The sequence below is a fragment of the Hipposideros armiger genome, unplaced genomic scaffold (genome assembly GCF_001890085.2).
Source record: "Hipposideros armiger isolate ML-2016 unplaced genomic scaffold, ASM189008v1 scaffold_129, whole genome shotgun sequence".
NCBI classification, from domain to species: domain Eukaryota; kingdom Metazoa; phylum Chordata; class Mammalia; order Chiroptera; family Hipposideridae; genus Hipposideros; species Hipposideros armiger.
Window position 1 is genome coordinate 3,067,803 of NW_017731479.1, and position 21,899 is coordinate 3,089,701.

The window sequence follows — 21,899 nt, forward strand, 5'->3', positions numbered from 1 at the left end:
AGAGAAGAGCGCAATGATGGTGCCAACTTGGGCCAGTGAAGCAACATCCTCCACAACTAGATTGAAGAACAAAACGACAGCAACTTGTCTGTTGCCCTTCCCCCAACTCCCCAGCACTGTTCCCATCCCCCCAATTCCCCAATAAAAAATCTTTAAAAAAAAAACAAAAACAAAAAAAACCTGCCCTTTATCTATCATAACCTGTTCAGTTCAGCTGCGAACTTTTTTCGCAGTCTGGACAAGAAACATTTGCTCCATGTGACCTGGCTTTTTTGCCATGAGCGCTGATCATCTTCTGGGTAAGCCTATCTTAACAGGAGCGGCTGCTAGATGATCTGTCCTGACAGGGGCTTCATGGAAAAATGGCTCTCCTTAGGGAGATGAAAGGGCAGAAGGAAGAAGAGGGAAAACTCCTGTCGGCTGAGCACTTGGGCACCCCTGCTGCTGGCGGCGGGATGGAGGGGACTCTGCGCCCATGAAGTGCCTTCCCGCCCCCGTGCTCACTTTCGCAGCCAGTGGTCCTCAGGGGCAAAGCGCCGCCGGCAGTCGCGCTCATACAGCACCATCAGCCACCCGTGGACAGACTGGAACAGCTCCAGGGTCTCACCCTTGGCGTTCTCTGTGGGGCAAACATCAGGAGAGTCACGCTTGTGGAGCTGCTCAGAACCAGAACCGGAGAACAGCTGGGAGGACAGACTCCTGTCTCTTTCCGTCTTCATCAGTCCCAACAAAGTCTTCATGTCCCACACTATGAAGTTTACATGGAACCAACAGAACCGAAAGGCACCCTGGGTATGTTCTAAGTGTCTGTAGGAAACGAGTGCCCCTTAGACACAGTCCCTCACGCTTCCTCCCCAATACGTCATCCAAGGACCTTTTGAATCTAAGGGACTTCGTACTGAATTCACAACTGGAAACAGGAGGTGGTCGCTAACCTGAAGTGTGACCTGGCACAGGTTTTATCTTCATGGAAATCAGCTCACAAAGAGTCAAAAGGAGATTCACGGCAAAAGTAATCATCGTTAATACCCCTTGACACATACATGCACATCTTGAAAAACACAGAACAACAAGATCTCTTTAACCACACCCCTACCGTAAGAGGTCACAGAGAATGAAGAAATAAAACTTCTAAGTATGTGACGAAATGTGCATCTTTAGTCAATGCTGACAGACATTAAAGCTAAGAATCAGGTGATGGGATAGACTCTGGCCTCCCTGCCTGTAGCATCAATCGAACGATGGGTGACATCTTTACCTTACCTACAATTCCATCCCAGATCATCTTAAAAACGAAGGAATTCAGAAAAGAGGAGATGGTGACCAGCTCTTCCAGTTTGAATGAAATCTGTTCTTCATAAACTTCAATGTCATCAAGGATCCTAAATCAGACAGAAAATTATTCACAACTTCCCAATGAGAAAAGGGAAAGGATGATATCTGTACCTCTTACTAGACAAAATAAGGTTAAGAAATAAGCGCTATCTTTTAGACACTTACCGTAAAAGTTACAGATAAAATGATATACTGTCTAGGATTTGCTTCAAAATAATGAGAGGAGCGCAGGTGGGGGGTACAGATGAAGCAAGGCTGGCCGTTAGTTGATAACTGGCCATGAGTTGAAGCTGGTGATGGGCATGTGAGGGTTCATTATACTATATTCTCTCTACTTTCTACTGATTTGAAATGGTCCATAGTAAAAAGTTAAAAAAAATGCAATTAAAGAAGAAAACCAATAAGCGCTACTCTATATTTTTCTCATTCATAAGGATCTGTGACACTTTAATTCATGCTTGAAATCATGCCTGAATATCAAGGAACCTTGACTGGCAGTCTGTGTCTACTGAGGAAAGCTTGGAAGCTTAGTCTGCATCTACAACAGTCATTAGTGGCACTTAGTAGGTACTTGAGAATATTTATGAGTGAATGAATAATGTCTGGAAGAATATACGAATAAATAAACCATTTAAGATACATCTGCACCTGAAAATCTCCTGAAACTGCTCCATTCACCTTAGAATATGACTCACTCTCGGGTCACCCTTGACCCAGCAATTCAGGGCGTCTGCACCAGACCCCTGCTCTTTCTTCCAGCTGCTCCTTGAGCTCTTCCCGCCATGATTCTTACCCACGCTGCCTCCTACATGTCCCCGATCCCCTCCTGCCAATGTCTTCTAGCCTAAACACAACTGTCTGAGGTCCATTCTATCTTATAATTCTTCACCGACCTTTTAGGAAACAGTGGAATTAAAAGAATACCAAATACACAAGTAGTCACATCAGCTTCAAGGACAAATGGACTGCATGGGACTAACATTCGCTAATTTCTCATTGTGACAGGCACTGTACTCAGTACTTAATATTCCTTTTCTCATTTTACTTCCCATCAGATTGGTAATGTTATCTCTATTTTCCTAATGAGGACACTGAGGCTCAGAGATGTTAAGCAACTTGTCCATAACCATGATAAAAACTATAGCCAGCAAAGACTGACGTCTTCCAATGTGCCCGGGGCTATGCTGGGCACTTTGCGTGTATTATCTCCTCCAATCCTTATTTACCATGGGCTATCTCCTCCAATCCTTACCACCTTTCTAGGAGGTGGGTACTGCTGTTATTCCCACTGATAGATGAGGAAACAGGCTCAGAGAGGCAGAGCCTCTTTCTTGCCTCCTTGCCCAGTGTCTCAGGAAGTTACCAAGCCAGGTTTTGCACCCTGGCTCCCAGGCTCTGGAATTTTCCAGTAAATGAGCTAGCACAGTGAGTAAATGGCTGAGGGGATTTGAACCCAGCTCTAGAAGACCCCAAAGCCCACATTCAGTGGGACTGACCCAGCTCCTCTGAAAGGATGGGAACTAACAACTGCTCTACCCCTACTTTATGCCACCCACTTTGTAAATGTTTTCTTGTCTTAATTCTTCTAACGACCCTGCCCCACAGGTCCAAACATTAGCAGTAATCACATCAGCAATTGCTTCCTGACATTGTAGTTTGGTCTCTCCACGTTCTAGGAAAGGAATTCAGGCCCACAGCAGTCAACCTACGTGATGAGGTGCCGGGAACAGTCACAGAACAGCATCAGCATGGCCAAGAGCTGCTTAGATTCTTCAGTGTCATTGTTGAGGCATTCCAGGAAGAGCTTTAACCCTCCGTGGGGCCCCAGCTCACAGATAAACGCCCACAGTTTGGGCAGCAGGTCATCAAGGTAAGTGAGGCCTGGAAAAGGATAGAGAAACCCAAGCTTCAGGTGGGGGCTCCATCTGGTCCATATTTCCCTATCCATTGGGAAAACAAAACACTTACACCTACTAGGAAACATTAAATGTGTGTGAAAGGTACAATTACTAAGAAAATCATTATCAGCATGAGGACAACAATGATAACAATAGCTAATATTTAATGGGTGCTTACTATGTGCCAGATACTATTCTAAGTACTTTGCATGCATTTTCTCCTTTCCACCTTGTGAAACCCAATGTTAGCACCATCTTAGGAAGAGGAAACTGAAGACCAGAGAGGTTAACCAGCTCAAAATCACACAGCTGATAAGTGTCAGAGCCAAAAATACAATTCAGGTCTGTCTGATTCAGCATTTATGTTTTAAATCAGAGATCAGCCAATTTTTTTCTGGAAAGGGCCAGAGAATTAGCATTTTTAGGCTTTGTGGGCCAGTCTGTCACAACTACTCAATGCTACCATTGTATCACAAAAGCAACCATAGATAATATGTAAATGATTGGGTGTGGCTATGTTCCAATAAAACTTTATTTGCAAAAGCAAGTGGTGGGCCACATGCAGCCTGGGGGTGGGGTGGGGGTGGGAGGGTAGGCACTGGCATAGTTTGTCATCCTGTTCGTTAAACTTTATCCTGCGGGCTCACCCACATTTAGCAAAGCTGTTCTCTCATCTACTTCCATTATTCTATTTATGTTAAAAATCAGAAAGCAGGCTGGCCAAGTGGCGTGTTGGTTAAGAGCTGGCTTGGGACGCCAGCTCTGAGCAGCAGGACCCCGGTTCAGATCCCACAAGAGAGCCAGTGACACTGCCCTCTACAGCTAAGATGCTGAACAACAGCTCGACCTGGAGCTGGGCTGCCATGAGTCGCCGGCGAAGGTGTAGGCTGCAGCCCCTGCTGCAGTGGGCTGCCATAAGCTACCGTGTGTGGCCGGCAGCTGGTGTGAGCTGCCAAGAGCCGCTGTGAGCAGCCATCCAGAGGCCGGTGACCGATCTGCCTCACCCGGGAAGAGTGTAATGATAATACCAACATGGGCCAGTGAAGCGACGTCCTCCACAACTAGACTGAAGAACAAAAGGACAGCAACTTGTCTATTCCCCTTCCCCGATTCCCCAGCGCTGTTCCCTTCTCACAATTCCCCAATAAAGTCTTTTAAAAAAAAGGAAAGCAATGAATGACTGTAGTAAAGATGCTCTCAAGCGCTACACAAAAATTTAACCCTGTACGAAGCAGAGGGCATTTTGAGTCTGCTTCCTGATGGCTACAAGGCCTAAGACACACAGGTTACATCACTGTTTTATTTCAAGTGTATTAATACAGCTCTTGACTTAGAAAGCCTAGCTCTGAAGCTCCGTGAGTCACTGAACATACAATACAGCGTGTTCCTCAAATTATTCCTCAGAAAATGGAGAGTCACCTTATATTTTAGTGCCTATCATTTTATAGAATTATTTTATAGAATTACTTCATTTTGAACAAAGAACCGTTTGGGGTAAATGTGTTAGCCTGGGATGGGGGTAGGATAACAGACTCAACCAATGCTACTTAAGGATGCTGAGAGGGTGAACTGATGGAACCGTGAAGGGGGCAAAGAAACATTTACCATCATTTAGTTATGATCCCTCAAGGTTTGACCTCACATTTTCAAGGGTAGGAGGATGTGGTTATAAAATACAGCAATCCCACAATTTAAAAATGGGTTAGATGGCCGGCCGAGTGGCGCAATGGTTAAGAGCTGGCTTGGGACGCCAGAGGGCCCCAGTTCGAATCCCACATACGAGGGCCAGTGACACTGCCCTCCACAGCTAAGATGCTGAACAACAGCTCAACCTGGAGCCGGGCTGCCGTGAGTTGCCGGCGATGGCGTAGGCTGCAGCCCCTGCTGCAGTGGGTTGCCATGGGCTACCGTGTGTATCCAGCAGCCGCAGTGAGCGGCCAGCAGCCGCAGTGAGCGGCCGTCCAGAAGTCGGTGACTGATCTGCCTCGCCCGGGAAGAACGTAATGATGGTGCCAACTTGGGCCAGTGAAGCAACCGTCCTCCACAACTAGACTGAAGAACAAAACGACAGCAACTTGTCTGTTCCCCTTCCCCCAATTCCCCAGCACTGTTCCCATCCCCCCAATTCCCCAATAAAAATCTTTAAAAAAAAAAAAGGGTTAGAAAAGAAAGAAAAGGTAGTTCCATTGTGGAGATCACAAATACACTCCTACGAGACTAAAGATGAAAAGCAACTGCCCTCGTGTTATGAATGGGCACTCACTGCGTGGACAGAAACACTCATCCAGGGCATCGTACCCCGATTCAGTAAGGGCTGACCCCAGAGCAGCTGAGATAGGAATGAAGACGCCACACTCTGGAGAGCTGTCCGAGGAGTGACATGGGGCTCCAGGACCATCATGCACACACGAGGAGCATAAACAAGACGCTTTGTAAATTTTCAAAGTAGAAAAGAACATCAGTATTTTAAAAATGAGTATATTTTCGGAAATCTCAGGCATTCATAGTTAAATAAATTGGATACGATACATACGCTTTAATTAAGAGGAGTTTATCTTCTTGAAAGTATACACTTTCAAGTTGGCCAAAACCTTTTTTTTTTAAAGATTTTTATTGGGGAATTGGGGGGATGGGAACAGCGGTGGGGAATTGGGGAAAGGGGAACAGACAACTTGCTGTCCTTTTGTTCGTCAGTCTAGTTGTGGAGGACGTTGCTTCACTGGCCCAAGTTGGCACCATCATTGCGCTCTTCCCGGGTGAGGCAGATCAGTCGCCGGCTTCTGGACGGCCGCTCACTGCGGCTGCTGGCCGCTCACGCTGGCTGCTGGCTACACACGGTAGCCCATGGCAACCCACTGCACCAGGGGCTGCAGCCTACGCTGTCCTGGTGACTCAAGGCAGCCCAGGTCCAGGTTGAGCTGTTGTTCAGCATCTTAGCTGTGGAGGGCAGTGTCACCGGCCCTCATATGTGGGATCCGAACCAGGGCCCTCTGGTGTCCCAAGGCAGTTCTTAACCATCGTGCCACTCGGCCGGCCCCAAAAACCTTCTTTTTGGATTCTTTCACTGGGACAATGGGGGATGCTTACATTTGTGGTCACCTTAAAAAGTTGAACACAGGCCGAATCATCTCATTCAATATGCTTTCCAAACCCTCACATTGGATGCTGGGGTGCTCAGGCTTGGTATGGGCCCTTTCTCTTCTCCCTCGGCACGCTCCTTAGGGAACCTGCTCTAGGCCACAGCTTTACACACCACGCCCCTTGCCCATGCCCCACAGGTTATACTCATGTGCCCGCCTGGCATCTCTGCTGCAGGTCCAGCAAGCACCTTACACTCATCACAGCCGAATTCTCGATGCCCCACAAGCCCTGCCCCCAGCGGGTCATCCGCAGCTCAGCAAATGGCACCACCACCCACACAATTGATTGGACCAAAAATCTGGCATCACCTTTGAAACTTTTAGGCCTCGCTCCTCCAAATCCAACCTACTGGTAAGACCTGTAAGGCCCTACCTCTAAAATATATCATAAATCCTTCTGCTTCCATCACTATACCAGTTCACCTGTTCTCAACCAGGAATGATTTTGTCCCCCAGGGCATTTGGCAATGTTTGGAGACATGTATGGCTGTTACAACTGAGGAGAAAGAGGCGCCACCGGCATCTATAAGTAGGGGCCAGGGGCTACTGAACATCCTACAATGGACAGGACGCCTTCCAGAATGATCTGGCCCAAAATGTCAATAGTGCTGAGGCTCAGAAGCCCTGCTCTCATCCAAGCCGACCTTGTCCATTGTTATTTTTACTGTTATAGTGCCCATTATTACATCAAATATTTTCCCCCTTGCTTATTATTGGTCTCCCCACTATTAGAATATGATCCCCTTGGGAACACAGGCCTTGGCTGTCTTATTCACCTCTGTACCCTCGGTGCCTGGCACACACAGGTGCTCTGTAAATATGTGAAGATTAAGCAATAAGTGTGAAGGAGAGCAGCAGCAGCAATTTATGATTTAAAATAATATAAAATGCAGCAGAGAAGCTCTCACTCCTCCGTGTGGTAAACAGCTGCACGGACTGCAGGCTTCTTATCCTCCTAATACCAATTCATACTAACAACTCCTGCTCTGCAGCTTAACAGGCCCCGAAGCCCAGTTCTCTGCTCAGAGGGGACTGCCTTCCTTGCTCAGCTAAAAAGGAGAATGTTGGGCGTACCCATGCAATGACATATTATGCCGCTGCTAAAAATGAGGTTTCTGGAGGACTTCTGACCTGATAAAATGCTTATAAAGTGACAATGGAAAGGGAAGGATAAAACTATGTATGTCAATCTAAACATGTACGCGTGGCACACTCAGGGGCAGGCAGTCGTGTGTGGGCTGTGGGACTAAGAGCGGTTGAGGCTTTCTTTGTTCTGCTTCCTTGTGTTTTCCAGTTTTCTATTCAGAAAAAAACAAAACAACCCAGTAACTTTTTAAGAGCAAGCTGTACTTCATAATGAAAACACGAGCCAGGTCACAGGAACGAAGGGGAAGTGCTAGCACTGAGGTTAGCTTGAGCTGTTTAACTGAGGTGTTATCGACCTCAAAGAATGGCTCAAAAATACCCTCTCTTTAAAACCTATTTTCCGAGGCAAGGAAGCCAGAAGAAAATCGACGTTTCCTAAGAAAAACTGTCTGCCACATGTGAGAGACAAAAGACGCCGCCTCAGGCCTCCGAACCTGTGAGTATCTGCAGCCGGATCTGGGTCAGGGTCGTCAGCGAGGTCTGGTACAGGACACAGATGTTGCAAACCTTCTGGACCTCCGCTGAGTCAACACGTTTACCCCCGACAGGCTTGAGGATGTTCCGCACCGACGCCGACTTCTGAAACGCACGCTTGAGGAGATCTGGCATGGGGAGAGAGGGGCGTGTGAGCAGGAGTTCAGCCATCTGCCAAGGTCCACCCTAGAAAGCGGAGAGAGCATTTCCATAAAGCTCCTAACTTACAGCCAGGGCCAGGCAGCGGGGCTGCTGCTTGCGTCAAGTCAGCTCATTGGGGTACATTGGAAACACATTAACAATGGGTTTGTAGGTGAAACACAAAGGCGTCTTCCGAGTATCAGGAAATTTCTCAGAATGAGCCAGGCATATCCGATTCTTACACGGGATCCTTTTACTGTACACTTAACTTCAGAACCCACAGAGGTAAAAACTCCGAGGACCGTTTTGGGGCAAAGGGGCAAAGGTGGAGGACTTGGTTGATTCCCAACTTTCTGTGCTTTTAGATGGAAGTAGAGGCATCAACCTCAAGTACTGATATTTGGCTTGGGGTTGTACTCTACTTTTGTTTCAAGCCTTTCCATTTATGTCCTGCCGAAGTGCCCTTCGCTGAGCCCATGCTCACTGACAGCTGTAAGACGGAGCTTTGCGGCACACTGGGTGACAGAGGAAAAGCCGCCCTGAACCTAGAAATCGGCCACGGACAGGTAACCCCACTGAATTATGTGTTAGCGGTACTTCCTCAACTTTCATCAGAGCGGGCGACAAGAAAACTTTCCAATGGGGACACTGCTAAGGTGCCAGCCTGGTCAGTGAGCCAGTGTCCCCATTATCAGAAGCCCCACATGGGAGGTTTCTTTTATGATTGCGAGTCAGAGAAGTCCTACTTCCTCTAAGAAACAGGTCTTCTTCCTGTTTATGAAAAATAAGAAAGGGTCCCAAATCCCTTCTAATTTTGGTTACTAGAAACTCAGAGCCAAATGGAAGTTCAGAGATGATCGCAGCAGCGGCCATCTATACACGACCTTGATTTTGTTCCTCTAGTGTACTTTTTGCCCCAGGTCCTTGTTTTCTATTCCTAAGGATTTTCTGCCACTGTTTTGCTAAATGTCAACTTGATCCAAGCGGACTCAAAATCTTTGTGGGAGAAGTTAGAGCATCTCACGAAGAGAGGCGGGCAGGCACCCCGGAACGAGGAGGAGCGGCGCTCCAGCTCAGCAGCAGAGCCACAGGCCGGGCCTGCTCCGGCCACTCACTCTTCACGGGAAGCACGTTCTGTGGGGAGGCCGGGTGCACGTGGGCCGGCTCCTGGTTCTCCAGCAGCTTCTTGCTCAGGATGTCGCTGAAGAAGATCCGGATCAGAGGCACCCCCCACAGGAACTGCAGCTGTTTGGTGATCAAGGGCATTGACTCGTTCAGACTAGGAGAGAGCAGGAGACCGGGCATGTCAGGTCCACCTGACGGCCGGCCAGGGAAAGTCCATTTGGCCCCCTCAGGGGCCTTCCACTCAGCATGGTAAATAACAACAACAACAACAATAATAAGGACCCACGAATTGCTGCTGAGGCCTGGCCGTGTAAGGCATCGACCTCTTTATTTTTCCTGTCGCTCCACCCAGACATCCTATGCTATCCGCAGCATCACTGCTCTTCCTGCGTCCCCGGGAGGTGACATGTCAGTCTATCTGCTCTTCATCCTAATTCCATCCTGTTTTCCACTCAGTTGACAAGCGCCATCTCATGCGCGCTGTGTTGCCCTCCTCTTCACAGCCAGCCTGCAGGCCTGGCCCATAAATCTCGCTAACTCACCAGCCTCCTGAGTCTCTTGCCTTCAAGTGCTCCTTCCTCCACTCCACGCCACGCCCCCAGCATAAGACTCACACCCTGAAACCCACCTTCATCACCTCGCCGCTCGAGGCCTCTGATGGCTCCCACTGTCTTCCAGCTTCACAGTGCTAAGAGCCACCACCCACTCAACGCGGGCCAGGCCTGCGACGGGCTCGCATTCAATCCTTTGAGACACCCCCGATCAGAGGAACTGTGAAAACTATCTCCGTATTTCAGACGAGGAAAGCAAGGTGAAGCGACCTGTACAAGGTCCCTCCAGGCAGAGGAGTGGCGATGAGACCAGGCCGCACACCATGCTATTCTGCCCCATCCTCCTCCCATGACATCCCTCCCGACTCCCCAACACTTCATCCTCCTCAGGCTGGGGCAGGTCATCAGCTGGCAACCTGTCTTTTTAACTGGATGTCACTCAGGTACAAGGAAAAGGGAGAAAATTCGGGATTTCCTTCCCTGGCTCTCACTTTTCTGCCTCAAGGGGACCTGCCAGGGACCGAGGCCTCAGGCAGATATCGGAACAGAAAAAGAGCGGGGCGTCACAGCTGCCTTAGCTCCAGAGATGCGCATCATCTCAGCCCAGGGTACGTTTTTAAATTTGTCATGCCACTTTACTTAATGTCTGTATTCCAGACCAGTGTTTTTTTGTTTTTGTTTTTTTTAATATTTTTGAGTTCTTAATTTAAAAATTTTAAGTTTATATCCCACCTCTTGAAAAGGATCTGGGGTGACTTCTAGTCCCTTAGAATCACATTTTATTATCTCCAAAATATGGCAGTCCAGGCAACCAATAAAAGTAATACTGAAGAGAAAAGATAGTATCGATAGATAAGGTTCATAATTTACTAAGTGAAAAGAACGAAACACAAAATAATATGCTCTCTGGGCCGGCCGAGTGGCTCAGTTGGTTAAGAGCTCGCTCACAAGGTTGAGCTCTGAGCAACAGCGGTTCGAGTCCCGGCCCAGGCTGAGCTGCCGCTGAGCTGCCAACAGGTGGCAGGATGGCTCAGCTAAAAAAAAAAAATAATAATAATAATATGCTCTCATTTTTGTGAGAAAAAAGAAAGGTATGAATAAGACTGAATGGATGTGCACACAAAGCTGTCTTTGGGTAACAGTGTTACGGGATGGGTTTTATTCCCTTTTGGTCTTATCGATGTTTCACACATTGAATATATTTTACTTTTGCAATAAGAAAGAAAACAACGTAAGCTGGTAGAAAGAAAGAAGGAAGAAGGGAGAGGTGGTGGGGGAGGCAGGAGGAGGCAGGAAACGCCGTGATTTGCCCAGGACTCACCCATAGTCCACGGATTGGGAGAACCAGCCAAGCACAGGGTGCCAGTGCGTCAGGTTAGATTTCTTCTGCGACACATACTTCTGACAGTAGCACAGCATCTGGGTGAGCAGGCCCACAAACCCATCCGTCTCCTCCTCTAACACTCGGGGGCTGAGGGAGCCCAGGTGCAGCAGGTTGCCTACAAAGCGAGAAGGCTGAGTGAGCTGGGCCCACACAGACGCGCGTCATCACCTCCCTGCCCTGCTCTCCGCCTGGCGCTCAGGCAGCCACGTCTATGTGCAGGAAGAGATTCCACGCTAGGAGCACCTGTCCGTGCTGGGGCTGCAGTGCGGCACTAGGCCGACCTGGCTTCAGGCCTGGCTCTGCCACGGACCAGCTGTGTGAAACGAACCTCATCCACCTTTCGAATCTGTCCCCTTATTTGTAAGGCTGGAATATTGTTCCCTGCTCTTGATGTGGACTGTGAGAAGCAACATGTAAAATGTCTGGCACACAGAGGTATGTGATATTTAGCGAGTGTTATGCTTTACTCTTACGCTAAGATTTTACACTTGATCTTAGCCAAAAGGCCGAGAAGCGATCTTACGCTAAGATTTTGAAGTTAAGGGTCGACATAAGAAAGGACCTTTTGAAGAACATCTGAAGGTCCTGGGAAATCACTGTACTCAATGTTCACCAGTTATTTAATGTGTCTTATGTAACAAGGACTCTTCCCATAAACTCCCTAAAAATTTAGCCCCAAGACCCTTTTTCTATGTAAAATAGAATAATCAGGCGATAAGAATTATGTACCTCTGCTGTTTTCAAATGCTATCCACAAACCCTTTCATCGACAATGAAAACGTAGTAAAACAGATGCTGGCCCTACCCTGATCTAAGCCCCACCCCAATGCACCCTCCCTCCTTTCGAGATGAGAATTATCCAGGAAACTCATCACGTTTCCACTTTCCCTTGGCTGCCAAGAAGCTAAGGGCTGAAATTTAACATTTAACAGACACTCATCTAGTTTGCCAGGTTGATATATTTTCTATGTGGTTTTCCATTTTACACGTCTGTTTTAACTGTCTATCTAATGACATGTCTTTTATTGTAAGCATTTCGAACTGTTACTAAAAACAGCTCCTGATCTCCAGAATGGTGAAAAGCAAAACCCTAGGGCTTTTCCTGATGCCCAGAACACAATCGAATTCCAGCCATTGATACTCACCCATTAGACAAAGTGTATGGCATCCTTCTAAACTTTCACACACGTCACGGCATCGATCTTTATCTCTTAAAAATGTGATGAATTTACGAAGCATGTCATGAGATTCTAAAACAGTGAGGCGCTGCAAACAATTGCAAACAGTTAAAGCGGAAGCCAACCGGAAGCATTTCCTATTAGACCATGAACTTGGACACCTGCAGATTGCCCCCTCGTAGCCAAACATGCTATTTACTGCCAAGAAGAAAATGAACAAAGATGAAAATCTGTTTCTTTGAGCAGCTAACCAAAGGGTGTCTACTGTGACTACTGATTTAGAAAAAAAAATCAGAAGAGGTGGAGATTAACAGACAAAAGATTTTACTTTCCAATTTCTAACAAGAAGGGTAAAAATGGAATTGGGGGGAACTCGACTTACCTCAGGGGTCATTGTGCTGAGATGAGTCACAAGAGCCGGCACAGACATGATGTGGATGAGGAATGGCCGAATCAGATTGTCGGAAAACTGGGCAGTAACCACGGGGCTAGACACAGACAGATCACCTCATCAGACGGGTTTGCATGTGAACCTGGAGCAAAAGAGCCACTCTTCCAACACCCCCAAATCCCCAGAAATTATGCTTCACAGGACTTCTAGAAAAATTAAAGATAGAAAGTGGAGACATCCACTAGGGGAATGGATGAGTCAATGACAGTAGCTATGAAAAATCTGTTTTCCAGTTTTACTGATAGGCGAGAACGCTCGAGTATAATAAACTTAAAGAAAGAAAGAAAGAAAAGGCAGACTAGAAACTATACACACGGGACAGGAGACAGAGGGGAGGGATCAGAAGGGGGCAAATGCCGGTACTGTTGTTCTGTTTCTCAAATGGGGTGGTGTGTTTACTATATGATAACTCACCAATAACTTATACTTCAATTAAGAAATTTGTTTTAAATATATATACAGTGGACCCTTAAGCAATGTAGGGGTTGGGACACCGAACCCCCACCACTGTAGTTGAAAATCTACGTATAACTTTTTTTGATTTAAAATTTAATGTTTTTATTTTTCATTACAAAATACACAATCTCCAGCTATATGGTAAGTCACTTTCAAAATCCAAACAACTTTGTCATAAGAAAAGGTAACTGGGCGATAGTTGCCAGGAAAGTTGAATACAATAACAAAGTACGCAGGCAGCAGATACCAATGAAATCGATATGGTTTACAGTAGTCCAAACAAACACAAGAAAACTCTGGTTCGGTTTTCTATGAACTATCAAAAGGATAAAAACAAAAGGCCCTTCTATCTCAAATTAATCAGCTTTTCAACAAAATAAAGACACATAAAAAACAAAGACAAAACACATCTTCTTGCTCTAAAATGTTTCTTTTTCAGTCTTTATGTACTTTGAATAATCATGTTGCATTAAGTTTTGCTGCAGCTATCAATGTTCAAAGTAAATCTATCCTGGTGAAGTTTCTAAGAAGTCAATAGAGCAGCAGTATGGACATAATATAATCATCTCACTGTTATTTCCAGAGAAAATCTGTGTATAACTTTTGACTCCCCAAAACTTAACTACAGTCATCCCCTGTAAACCATGAGGATTGGTTCCAGGACCACCACATCCACAGCAGACACCAAAATCCATGGATGCTAAAGCCCATTGCATAAAATTGTGTAGGACAATGTATACATAGAACAAATACATTTGTGGATTTCCAAACGCAGATGAAAAACATGTTCTGTTTTGGATCTGCAGTTGTTTGAATCCAGATACAAAATTCGTGGATACGGAGGGCCAACTGTGTATTTATTGAAAAAAATCTGGGTATAAGTGGACCCATGTAGTTCAAATCCATGTTGTTCAAGTGTCAACTGTATTGTAATATTAGTGTTTAAATATGTATATATAAACACATAAATGTGTATAAATTTTAAAAAGAAGACGACAGATTAAAAATTGTTAATGTTATTTCTGGGTTGTAGAATCATGAGAAACCTTTTTCTGCCTTATACTTTTCTGTTTCTTCCAGGTTTTGTACAATAAACCTGTATTACTTCCATATCAGAAAAAGAAATAAACACTAATTAAATAAGATAATGACCCCTACCTTACATCATGTGAAAAATTAACTCAAAATCAATCACAGACCTAAATGCTAGTTTCATAACTAAAACTATAAAACTCTTAGAGGAAAACGCCGGAGAAAACACAGGTGACACAGGGAAAAAAAGATGGAACAACTTACAGGAGGAAAGTCATCTCTTCCAGCTAATATGCTCTAATAGCAATGAGCAGATATGTTACTGGTATTTAGACGATCAGAATTTATATTATAAACTTTTATTTCCAAGGGTACCATTCCTGGGGCAAGAAAATTTTATAAGGCTGACATGCTCAAAATATCAGGACCTCCATCAACCACGTGTCTAGAGAGGAGGCTGGCCGATCAGGCTAAACTCCCTGAGCTGAGTTGGATGAAAGGGAATTCTCTAAATCAGAATCCAATTATTTTCTGCATGTAGGGAAGAGGTTTAAATCAGGAGCATACAATTCTCTAGCCAGAGGACGAGCACGCCACAACAGAACGTCACTGAAAGTCTAACTCATCACTTCTCATTTCCAAGAAGATGACTGCATCATCACAAGGGCTTCTGTGGGGGCTCTCACAGAAACCCAAGGATTCCACCCCGAGCCATACCCCCAAATAACACAGCTTGGCCGATTGGAATGGGCTACTGGAGGATGCCATAAGGATGCAGGGTTGCCTCACAGGCCAGTCTTAAAAGATCACAAATACACACCAAATACTGTTTCCCTCAATTTCCTATTATCTATTTTCCCAGCATGAGATCATCAAAACCTTTCTTTAGCCTACATGTAGTGGTGGCACTGAAGCCTCCTCGGGTGACAAATTCTACAAACGTATTGCTATTTGTAGATTTAACAGGGCACACATCCATTCTGTCAGACACAGCAGGGGGACAGATGTAAAAGAAAGGTTTAATGTATAGTCTCTGCCAACAGAGAGCTCATCCTGCAACTAGAGAGCTGACAGGCACAAAGGGAAAAACGAAAACTGGGGCTGGCAGGTGCATGGACCTGGGCCAACAAGGGGCCCAGATAATAAAAGGAACAGGGCAAGTGTGGGAAAGTTCCCATGTGCCATTAATTTAAGAAACATATAATGTTCTTAGAAAACAAAAAGGTGTCCAATATGTGAAGCAAATATAAAGAATGAGGAGTAGCGAGTGTGGGCTCTAGAGTCAGAAGGCCTCAGGGTTTAATTCCTGGCCCTGCCATTCCCTGCTGTGTGACCAAGGGCAAGTGGCTTAACCTCTCTGGGCTTCAGCTTCCTCAGCTATAAAATGGAGAGATAAGAGAATATGGTGAGGAGTCAGTTACTACGTCTATAAGTCTTAGAACGATGTGTGGCCCATGAATGTTAGCTATTTGTATTATAGGAATTGGTGATCATGTCTAAAAGTATCACTTGTGATTTCATACACTTTTAGTAGTATATCCCTGTGTGTCAAAGCCACTGACTATCTTGTTTTAAAAGGTCCTGGTCATGTTCAATTACATACAAATATTCAGAGGCGGGGAAAGGGGCATTGTTTAAGAAAAAGGCTTTAGAACAGCCTGGCCTTAACAAGTGAGTCAATGGATTCTAACATATAGACCAAAAAAACCTAAAACAATGGATGCTGTTATATACTTAAAGGAGACGACAATGTGGTAGAAATGATCAGATGTGACCCTCTTGGTGAAATCACACTGAATTACAACATCGGGGCAGGGGAGGGGTACTGGAATGGAAAAAAAGATCTCCGTTCTCAGGAGATGAAGGAGGAGGCAGAGCTGCCCCTGTGCCCCAGAGCTCGGACATCTGCGTGTGGTCCCTTCCTTGGTTCTGACAGAAGAGCGGGCGATGCTGCTGGAATGAGCTGCCCCAGGAGACTCAGGAAAGGGAGATGCAATAAACCTGTTACTAGAGAAACCCATTTGTACCCGGATGTTACGACTCATTAAATACACCTCTATGTCATTTCTCTCTAAGTGTGAAACAAAGGTATGCTTGTTCTGTTTCTATAATTAATTATAGCATAACCGTTTCCCTGTTATGAGGGTCTATCCTTTAGAGGTTCGCTGTACAACACAGTAGCCCCTGGCCACGTGTGGCTGCTGAGCACTTAAAATGTGGCTAGTCCAAATTCAGATATGCTGTAAGTGTAAAAATACATACCAGTTCTTGAAGACTTGGTATCAAAAGTAAAATTAATAAATTATTTAATTTTAATTAAAATAGATTACTGAATTGATTACATGTAAACATGATACATATCTTGAATACATTGGTATAAATAAAATATATTAAACTTAATTTTCCCTTTCTTTTGACTTTTTTCATGTGGTTCTCATTATATTTCTATTGGACGGTGCTCCTCTAAACCAGCCTTGTCTAATGGAACTTTCTGTGATGATAAAAACGTTCCATATTTTCAATCCAACATGGTTGTCATTAGTCACATGTGGCCCCTGAGCACTTGCAGTGCGGCTAATGCAACCAAGGAACTGAATTCTTAGTTTTATTTAATTTTAACACGTTTCTATTTAAATAGCCCCATGTGGCCAGTGGTTACTCGAAAGAACAGTCAAGACCAGGGGCTGGCCAGCTGGCCCACAGGCCAAATTCTGCCCACTGCCTATTTTTATAAATAAAGTTTTATTGCAACACAGCCAGACTCATTTGTGCATTGTCTACGGCGGCTTTGCGCTCTGATGGCAGAGTAGCTGTGACAGAAGCTGGGGGGCTCGCAGAACTGAAAATATTCGCTAGCTGGCCCTTTACAGAAAACGTTTGCTCATCCATGCTCTGGACCATCATTTTCCAAACTGGTGTTCCACAGAAAACAATTCCATGGGATGTGAATAGACTTGCTCCACCATGTAAACACTGGATGAGGGTATTCCATGTTCACATGTGTCCGAACCCACAGTGGGATACACAGAACCCCAGGGTCTTGCTACTGCGGGACTTGCCAGAGCTTTCCGCAGTGAGGTGCACTGTGGCTTAGCGGGGAGGGGAGGAGACGGGGAGCTTTCCCAAGCTGTCTGACCGCGACCTTGCTTCTTTCCCGTTACCATCATCTTGGGGATTAAGGCTTATCACATTCTCTTATTAACATCTCCCCAAGTCAGGGTTCTTCTCAACAGCTGAAGAATGTTCCGAACCCATTCACAAGCGTGGCTGCTTATACTTGGTGGTTTTCAGAATTGCAGGTATAATTTCTCTCAGGAAATATTTAGCTTCTTATGTACATCTCTTACTGATGGCAGATACCACTTCTTTGATGGTCCTCCAAATTCTAACATTTTACACCCATGTTCATAACACTAGTCTATCCTTGTGCCCTGCCCTTTGCTGGCCCTCTGCCAGCTCTTAGGTTCCCTTTATTTTATCAACTAAAAGCTCAAAAGGAGAAAGGCTTTGATCTTGGCCCTTGGCTGACTGAAAGCAAATCGTTTTGAATAGCTTCCCTCAAATCATGAGGCAAAAATACCCAGGGGTACAGATGGAAGACGCAACAAGGAACAGTCACAGATGTGTCCCTCTCCCCGGCACACCACTTGCTGTAAATTCTGACCAAGTGGGCAAACCTACACCTAACACGGGTAACAAGAGAAAAGACAAGCAAGAGGAGGAAGCCTTTAGCAGCGTGCCGGCCCCTCCACTACTCACCGCAACGCCAGAGAAAAGGCTGCAGTTAGAGTGCCTTTGGACAGACACGGCCGGGGTCTCGCCAGGCCACGGGTTAGCAGGATCTGAAAAGAACATTTTAACTGGTCAGGGAACAATGCCAACTTTGTATTCATTGGTACGTTAAAAAAAAGAAGCATGACAGTGAAAGGAGTGCTTCAGATAAAAAACTGTATTGGAATGTTTTTATATAATGACAGGAGAGAAAAGTAATGGGTCCGGCGGTTCACTTTACCACTTACTTTCTCTCTACTTTAAATGGTATGTTTAATTTTTTAAAATAATAAACCGTTTTAAAACAATGAGCAGCTGATAAAAATACCAGACTTCGAATTTTGAGACAGCCTATTATTTTAAAAGCAGTTCCGAGCTATGGTTTTGGGTAGAAGCTTCCTCGCCATGAAGAGCTGTTGATAACGGCGCCTTTGGCTGTCACACCACCTCATAGGGTTGTCGTGTGGAGAAAATAAAGCCACGTCAGGAAAGACCCTGTCTCAGTGCCAGGCAGAAAAGAGGGCTAAATCAATGTAACTTCTCAAATTCAAGAATTCCAAAGTACTTTGAAACAGCTCCTGACCACTCCGTGGACGTGTGAACTGGCACAAAGGGCGCACTGTGGGCAGAAGGCAGTTTGAGGACACAGAGCTAGAAAGATCATTCCAGACACCAACCAAGAAGGAGCCTGAGGAAACACGCCCCGAGGCTTCCTTCCCGAGTTTACATTTCAACAGACTGGATTACACCTGTCGCCAAAAATACAGCTCGTTAAAGGGATCCCAGTGCCACTGTCCTTCCCTGACACAAACCGCAAGTGCCCCGAGGCAGGGGGAGGGAGAAGGGACACTAAGCAGTAAACTCTTCCTGCAAAGGAAGAGTTTCTATGAGGAGGGCACACAGTAGTCCAACACCACACATGAAAACCCGAGTTCAGATGTGGAGAAGTGAGGGCACGGATGAGGGGACAGGGGTCACAGACCTGTAGCACAGAATAAAACCCATGCTGGTTGAGATGTCCCATTATATTTGCGCAAATGTGGTTCATGGCCGGTCGAAGATTCTCACCTAAAATGAAGAAAAAGTCTGAGAAAAACAAGCTCTCTGGCCATAATGGGAACTGTTGAGGTGGGACAGAAAATCATGCCCCGGGGCCTTGAAACGAGATATTCTCTGGCTTGCCTTCCTGCTCTCCTCAGGTCTGGTAGCACAGTGCCGGGCGGTGCTGCCTATCCAGAATTCTATCTCTCCTGGAAGGCCCGGCTCAAGTGTCACCTCTCAGGTGATGGGCCCTATCATTCCCTGGCCAGCAGGAACGTCCCCGGCCTCTGAGCTCCTAGGGTACCTTTTCTAACACCCTCCGAGGGCCTGGCGCTTTCTGGTTTCTGTGGCTGCCTCCCCTCCCCACCGGGATACAAGCTCCCTGGCAGGGCTCAGAACTCACAGGTTTTAAGTCCTCCCCAGAGCCCAGGGTAAGGTCTTCAAACCTCCTTCCTGTCCTGCAGCCTTCTGCACATGCAGTTTCCTCTGCTTTCAAAGTTTTGTCCCTCCTCGTCACTCTGTGAACTCCAACCCTACCTCCAGCTGAGCTCAGGCATCACTTCTTCAGGAAGGCCTGAGCCCCAGACAGAGCAAGGTCGTCCCCACCCCACTGAACACTCTCATTTCTCTTATTCTCTCCCTTCCGAGCACCGCTTCCCACACTATGCTGGCGACTTCTCTTTAATGTCTGTCTCCCCCACTAGACTGAGTTCTGTGAGGAAGGGCAGGCATGTTAACAGTAGTTCAGCACATCAAGCCCTGACCTTTTCTGTACCCCCAGTGCCTGCACGTATCTGGCACGTAGTAGGCTGTTTGTTGAATGGATGGATGAAGTAAATGTATGGTAAGCATAAGGCTAAGTACAATAGTCCGGGAAGGGGGCAGCACTACAATACAAATTTTATGGCCAAAATAGAATTCTTTTCTGCCAAATGATTTGCCAAATGAAATGACAAGGCTTAATAAGCAAATGTTATCACTTGCAGGCTGAGAGGCTGCGGGAGTTACAAACAATGAGATCAGAGGAACCATGACTTGAGACATAAATTCTAAGACGGGAGAGAGTACAACACAGAATACTGAACATATTCTGGACGCTACAGTGCCATCTGATGGGCAGCGCCAAGGGCACCTTCATTTGTGTGGTCTCAGGGCCTTCCCGGAGGCCCGTGGCAACAAAAATGCATCTTCAAAAGGTGAAAAGATCCCCAAGCTCTGCTACTTAGGAAAGACTTTGAAGCAAGTCCCACACACCTTTTCCCCGGAGAATTTTCCACATTGAAGTGTCTGTGAAGGTGACAAGCATTGTGAGGTACAGTGTGACGAGTTTGGAGTCCTGTAAGATTTCAGGCTGGAAACAATGAAGACGGTAAGAGTAAGACACACACCCTCTAGAGTCCCAGACACTGAAGCAACTACTTTATAACTTTGCTGGCGTCCACCTGGGCTCAAATACATGAGTCAGGGTTATAAGCAAGTCTCTGTTCTTTTTCTCGTGAGGAATGACTCCACTGTAGGAGTTACATGACAGAGATTTTGACACACTAGTGACTGACCATCGCATCTGAAATACTGCGAATGGAGACTTGAGAATCCCTGGAGAACAAGGCGGCCAGCACTGGCTTGCTGGTTTTATCTGCATCTATGAATAAGTCTGTATGGACATACACCGGAGCCCCAGTTGAGCGTAACAGGGGCTCTGGGCTCAGGCTTCTGCCTTTAACCACTTACTAGCTGTATGATCTTGGGCACATTTCTTAACCTCTGTGCCTAAGTTTCCTCATCTGTTGACTATGGACAGTAACCCTGTTTTCTTCATAGGGTTATTGTGAGGAATAAGCGGATTCATGTACATAAAGCATTAAGAACAGAGTCTGGCACAAAGATAACTCTATGAAATATTGGCTATTGTTATAATCATGACTATAATTCACTGTCTCACAAGAGCAGGTTGGGGAAAGGGCCTGACCCCTCTGTAGGCTCAGAGGCCTTATGGCATGTACACCTGGAAGGGACCCTGGAGACCACCTAGTTCAAACCCCTAAGCCCACAGAGGATAAGAGAGGGGGAGTGACTTGTTCGAGGCCACATGGGAAATTGGCAGCAGAATCAGGGCTAAATTCTTATCTTCCAGGCTCCAGATCCAGTGTTCTTTTAATGTGTATTTCTTCGTATCAACTTAAACATACTATTTTTTCTAAGTAGAAGAACCTCTTCTCAAAGAGCAATCTGCTGCGGAATGCAGATACAGAAAGCAGATACAAGAGGCTCCACCTGGCTGAAGTGAAGGTAGGGGAACAACCTGCCCGCTAGCCCTGAGGCATTTCGGGGGAACCCCAGGGCTCCAAGGAACAGAGTGTGAAGACCACTGTTCTGTGCCACAGTGCCTCACCTGACAAGCTGGGCACGGCTTTCTGCCGGGTCAAGGCCAAGAGAGCCGTTCACCAGTGCCCCCAGAGATGGCTGGGAATGGACCATGGGGTGCTCTGCGGGCACTCACTCCACTGCTCAGCGGCTACCTGAGGCCTTCCCAAGCCCCTGCCCCTGAAACGTCTCCCTCCCTATGTGCAAAGTGGGGGTGGCTGCTGTTTGCATCTCCTCACACCTCTGCCCACCTTCTCCTAACACAAGGGTGGGCACAGGACCAGGTTGGGCCAGTGATGATACACCATCCCTCTCACCACTGTGGCCAGTTAAAGGTTAAGACCAGGACCCCAATGGGTCTTTGTGAGTCCTCTTAGATTTCTGAACCGGTAGGGGAGCCCTCTCTTTACTC

The 21,899-nt window shown here is 46.2% G+C and overlaps 1 protein-coding gene across 4 annotated transcripts in view; it reads right to left on the reverse strand.

Moving 5' to 3' along the window:
* Positions 1–21,899, reverse strand: part of UBE3B (ubiquitin protein ligase E3B) — a 55,015-nt gene that overhangs the window by 24,717 nt on the left and 8,399 nt on the right. For all 4 annotated transcript variants that reach the window (XM_019649111.1, XM_019649110.1, XM_019649109.1 and 1 more), the window contains exons 7-17: positions 20,378–20,474; positions 19,065–19,150; positions 18,071–18,153; positions 12,755–12,860; positions 12,340–12,460; positions 11,132–11,309; positions 9,250–9,413; positions 7,954–8,121; positions 3,045–3,216; positions 1,264–1,382; positions 505–619 (exon numbers count right to left, since the gene is read on the reverse strand). In XM_019649111.1, coding sequence (XP_019504656.1) covers positions 505–619; positions 1,264–1,382; positions 3,045–3,216; positions 7,954–8,121; positions 9,250–9,413; positions 11,132–11,309; positions 12,340–12,460; positions 12,755–12,860; positions 18,071–18,153; positions 19,065–19,150; positions 20,378–20,474 — 1,409 coding nt within the window. The remainder of the gene's footprint in view (positions 1–504; positions 620–1,263; positions 1,383–3,044; positions 3,217–7,953; positions 8,122–9,249; positions 9,414–11,131; positions 11,310–12,339; positions 12,461–12,754; positions 12,861–18,070; positions 18,154–19,064; positions 19,151–20,377; positions 20,475–21,899) is intronic.